Source organism: Microtus ochrogaster, chromosome X (genome assembly GCF_000317375.1).
Source record: "Microtus ochrogaster isolate Prairie Vole_2 chromosome X, MicOch1.0, whole genome shotgun sequence".
NCBI lineage: Eukaryota > Metazoa > Chordata > Mammalia > Rodentia > Cricetidae > Microtus > Microtus ochrogaster.
Window position 1 is genome coordinate 52,062,440 of NC_022026.1, and position 4,450 is coordinate 52,066,889.

The 4,450-nt window shown below is 42.0% G+C and overlaps 1 protein-coding gene across 4 annotated transcripts in view; it reads left to right on the forward strand.

The window, feature by feature from the left end:
• Positions 1-4,450, forward strand: part of Sms (spermine synthase) — a 71,388-nt gene that overhangs the window by 28,149 nt on the left and 38,789 nt on the right. For 3 of the 4 annotated variants that reach the window (XM_005358815.2, XM_026784868.1, XM_026784867.1), the window contains exon 2: positions 4,027-4,147. In XM_005358815.2, coding sequence (XP_005358872.1) covers positions 4,027-4,147 — 121 coding nt within the window. Of the gene's footprint in view, positions 1-967; positions 1,038-4,026; positions 4,148-4,450 lie in introns of those variants that run through there. The other variant, XM_013350606.2, reaches the window with a different exon arrangement.

Below are 4,450 nucleotides of genomic sequence, written 5' to 3' on the forward strand. Positions count from 1 at the left end.
CATGTCTCTCTGAGAGGAGAGCTGTGGAGTCTGACCTCACTTCCTCTTCCGCCCAGCATTCTGCTCCGTTCACTCCTCCCCCTACGTTCTAACCTATCAGGGCAAGCAGCTTCTTTATTTAATTAACCAATGGCCTTCCTCCATCAGTCTATCATCTATCTATCTAATCTATCTGAGACAGTTTCAATAGCTCTGACCAGCCTCAAACTTTCAGAGATCTATCAGCCTCTGCTTCCCTGGGATTAAAGGCATGCACCACTATGCCTGGCTAGGCTTTATTTTTGTTGCTTGAGAATTTCAGATGCAAATAATATGTTTTTATCAAATACACACCCTGAGTATGTTCTGTAGCTTTTTGAACTTGAGTGTATTTAGTGTGAAAATGCTGGGTGGAAGGTCCATATTTCTTAGTCCTGGGCATAGAACTCAGGACTGCACATGGTAAGGGCTATACCTTCAGCTCTTTCTTTTGCACAGGATGGTTTAGATAACTGCACATTGGAAATTCTCAGGGAGTTTTTAAAAATATTGGTTTCTGGGTCCCACACTCAGGTTTTATTTAATTGGTCAAGCAGATGGCATGGGAATTTTTAATCATTCTCCAGGTGATTATAATGTGCACTTAGGATTCAACACCACTGATCTAGATGGTTTCTAAACTATGTAGAGATAAAATAATAATGATTGTGAATTTAGCTAATTGAAAATGAATTTCATTTACCTGCACAAACATCTGTTGAGCACCTAAGATCAAGATAAGTAAGCCACCACCAGAGCTCAGAGCCTTGGCTTTCAGTCTTCCATTAAACCCTGACTCTTGTAAAAGGGGACTATTCATCCCCTTTCTTCCCTCCAGAGTCTTTAGGGCCTGAGTACAGCAGGGATAACAAGAGAGGCCCCAGATCAGGAAAAAAATGGATGTGAAGTGGGCAGTAAAGCAAATAAAATGACCCCAATGTCCTACAGACACCTTCCTGGCAAGGCTGGCCCACTCAAGACACCCACAGGATCCAGGATCCACAAAACACTCTGGGCAGGTGAGTAAGTAAATAATTAGCCTTCCACAAACACTTTCATTCAGACATGCCTGGTTTTACTAAATTAGGGTGGAGGGGTGTAATGCCCATAGTGTGGAAACAAGTAACACTTCAAATTGGATTTCTTTTTTAACCCTTTGGTTTTTATCTTTAGCCTGGCCAGAGGGGTGCTTTTAGTCCATATGATGCCTTTTGGTTAGTTGTACCAGTTAGAAAAAGGGATGGCTACCATGCTGGCCAGAAATCAAGAACTTTGCACGACATCTGAAGCATCCCATTTCCTTGGCCCAGGTAACTGAGTTTATAGTAGCTCGCCACACCAGGTTCCAGTTCCTGGTCCATCACATCCAGGATAATGCTGGATTTCCCCCTTTCATTTGTTTTGTTTTGTAGCATGCCAACAAGAACACAGCCTTGAGGCCATTTACCAGGAGTGATTATTTGTTTTATACACTCTCAAAACAGAGAACATCTGTCTAGTCAAGGAGAACTGTATAATGACACAGTGATTTCCACATTTAGGGTAGCTTCTGTTGGTCTGGGTTTTCTTTTCCTTCCTGCACTGTGTTCAGCTCAGTCACCTGCACAGTGTACTGATCCAAGAGGTTATGATGCCAAGTAAACGGAACTTAAACAGGTTTCATTCATGTGATCAAGTTTGCAAATCAAATGTTTTTCCCCCTTTTTATTTTTCTATGTGTATGGGTGTTTTGCCTGCATGTTTGTCTTAGTTAGGATTTCTATTGCTAGATAAAACACCATGACCAAAAATCAACTTGTGGAGGAAAGGAAAGGGTTTATTCAGCTTATGCTGCCACATCCTAGTCCATCAAAGGAGGCCAAGATAGGAATTGTGTAGTAGGACAGGAACTTGGAGGCCAGAGCTGATGTAGAGGCCATGGAGGGTTGCTGCATACTGGCTTTCTTATGGCTTGCTCAGCCTACATTCTAATAGAACACAGGACCTCCATCCCAGGGATGGCCCCACCCACAGTGGGCTGGGCCTTCCCCACCAATTACTAATCAAGAAAATGCCTTACAGGCGAATCTTTTAAAATTTTTAATGATTTATTTGTACTTTATGTGCATTGATGCTTCGCTTGCATATGTACCTGTGTGAGGGTGCTGGATTCCCTAGAACTGGAGTTAAAGACAGTTGTGAGCTGCCATGTAGAAGCTGAGAATTGAACCCTGGTCCTCAGGAAGAACAACCTAATTACTGAGCAATCTCTCCAGCCCCCTCTTATGGAGGCATTTTCTCAATTAAGGTTCCCCTCCTTTCAGATAACTCAGGTTTGTGTGTCCAATTGACCTAAGTTGACATTGTGCCAGCACAACGTGTCTGCACTATGGTGCATGCGGTGCTTAGAGAGGCCAGAAGGATGTTGGATCCCGACTGGAACTGGAGTTACAGATGGTGTTGAGCCACCATGTTGGTACTGAGAGTTAAACTCAGATCCTCTAGAAGACCAGCCAGTACTTTTACACAGATGGAATCATCTCTCTAGCCCCCAGAAATACATTTTAGGGGAGATGGGTTGTCTTAAATGCTGTAGTTCTGGAGATACACTTCAGACTTTCTGTTTTAATTTCCTAAAACCAGTTACAGAAGAGCAAAAAGCAAGCTGGATTATTTTCTGACAAATGGGTTTGCCAAAGGTACGGTTTTGCTAGGAAGAGAATTCAGTGATTCATTGGGCTGCCGCTTGTATTCCCAGCTGCTTTTGTTGGAATGGGTGTATGGCATGATTCTGTGTCCTGCCTTTCTGTCTGATTTGAGTCTTTGTTTTGGAGGTGACTTAAGCTCCTTCAGTTTGGCTATCAAGTCACTTGCCCTTCATTTTCCCTGTGTCTTTTGTCTCTTAAAAGGACACTTATTGGGTTTAAAGCCCACTTAGACAGTCTAGATGCCCTTATCTGGTGATATGTAATTCAATTACATCTGTAAAAGACTTTCCCTAGTAAAGGCCTGTTTCTTCTCTTTTTTTTTTTCCCCATGAGGAGCCAGTCTACATTGGTTCTTCATTTACCTTTTTCAGGGAATGGCTGCTTTGCAGATATAATTGCAGGATAAACTGAATTTTGCTCTTTCAAGTATTGCCATGTTGTTGGAGATTCTGACTTTGCCAAATGAGCCTGTTGGAGGTTAATGAATGCTGATTTGTTTTCTTTCGTTTTGTTGAGACAGGGCTTCACTCTGTAGCCAAGACTGACCTGGAACTCACACTGTAGCCAGGCTGGTATTGAACTCTTGGCAAATTCTCCTGTCTTAGCCTCCAGAGCCACCATGCATGTCCAGCCAGTTAGTTCATGGTGCCAAGCTCTACACTGAGGGGCGAGTTGTGAGGTGGGGCTGGATGGAGAGAGGAAATACTCACAACCCAGTAGTTTCTTCTGTTGGAATTGTTCAGTTTTTGCTGGTTACGAGTTTGTTACTGGATGTCATTTTTTAATTTCTATTTTTTTTGTTTATATCAGCAACAGTTTCCTTTTGTAAACATCCAGAAAATAAAACAAAAATTCCTATTGGTAATGAATTCATCAATAATTGGTATGCATCCCCTTGCTAGGAGTATGTGTTCCCACTAATATATTTAGCTGAAAATGGAACCTCATTCTTTTGAAATCTTTAGTTTCATTGAATGGTTATTTCCCTGTGTTTTTGGTATTTGTGGTCATTCCTTGTGTTCTTTGTAGCCTTTCCATACAGGGTGGAGAATGTTTAGATTTGCTTGTAAGTCATCAGATCATGTCACTCACTTTAGCTTTTCTTACTTTTTATTTAATTAATTTAATTATTTAAATTTGATTTTACTTATTTAATTAATGTATTTAGTTTATTTCATTTGAATGTTTGTGGTGCTGGGGATGGAGCCTAGGGCCCCAGCCATACTGGCTAGTACTCTACTACTGAACTCACACTTTGGCCTTTAGCTTTTCTTCTGGATACCTTTTTCCTAATCACCGCCCCTTGTTTCCTGTCTTCCAGCTGACGGTGAGGCCATTCTGAAAGGCCTTCAGTCCATTTTTCAGGAGCAGGGGATGACAGAGTCAGTGCACACCTGGCAGGACCATGGCTATTTAGCAACCTACACGAACAAAAACGGCAGGTAAGGTGATCTCATGGGCTTTAGATGGAAACAAAGTTGGAGCTAGGGGATGATATCCAAATTTTTTTTTTGTCATTTGACAATTTTAGAGGGGCTAAAATTTGGTGCTTTTACAACCTTTTCCTGCCCAGGCATTTCCCCCAGAGCAGAAGGCCATTGGACCTGGACCTCTGTATTTCTTTAAAGCCCTAGTGATTCTTCTATGTGACTAGGACCAAAACAAGACACCTGGCAACAGAAACAGTGTGATATTTGGCCGGCAATGATGTGGAGTTGGTTAAAACCGATTTCTGGACACCCCAC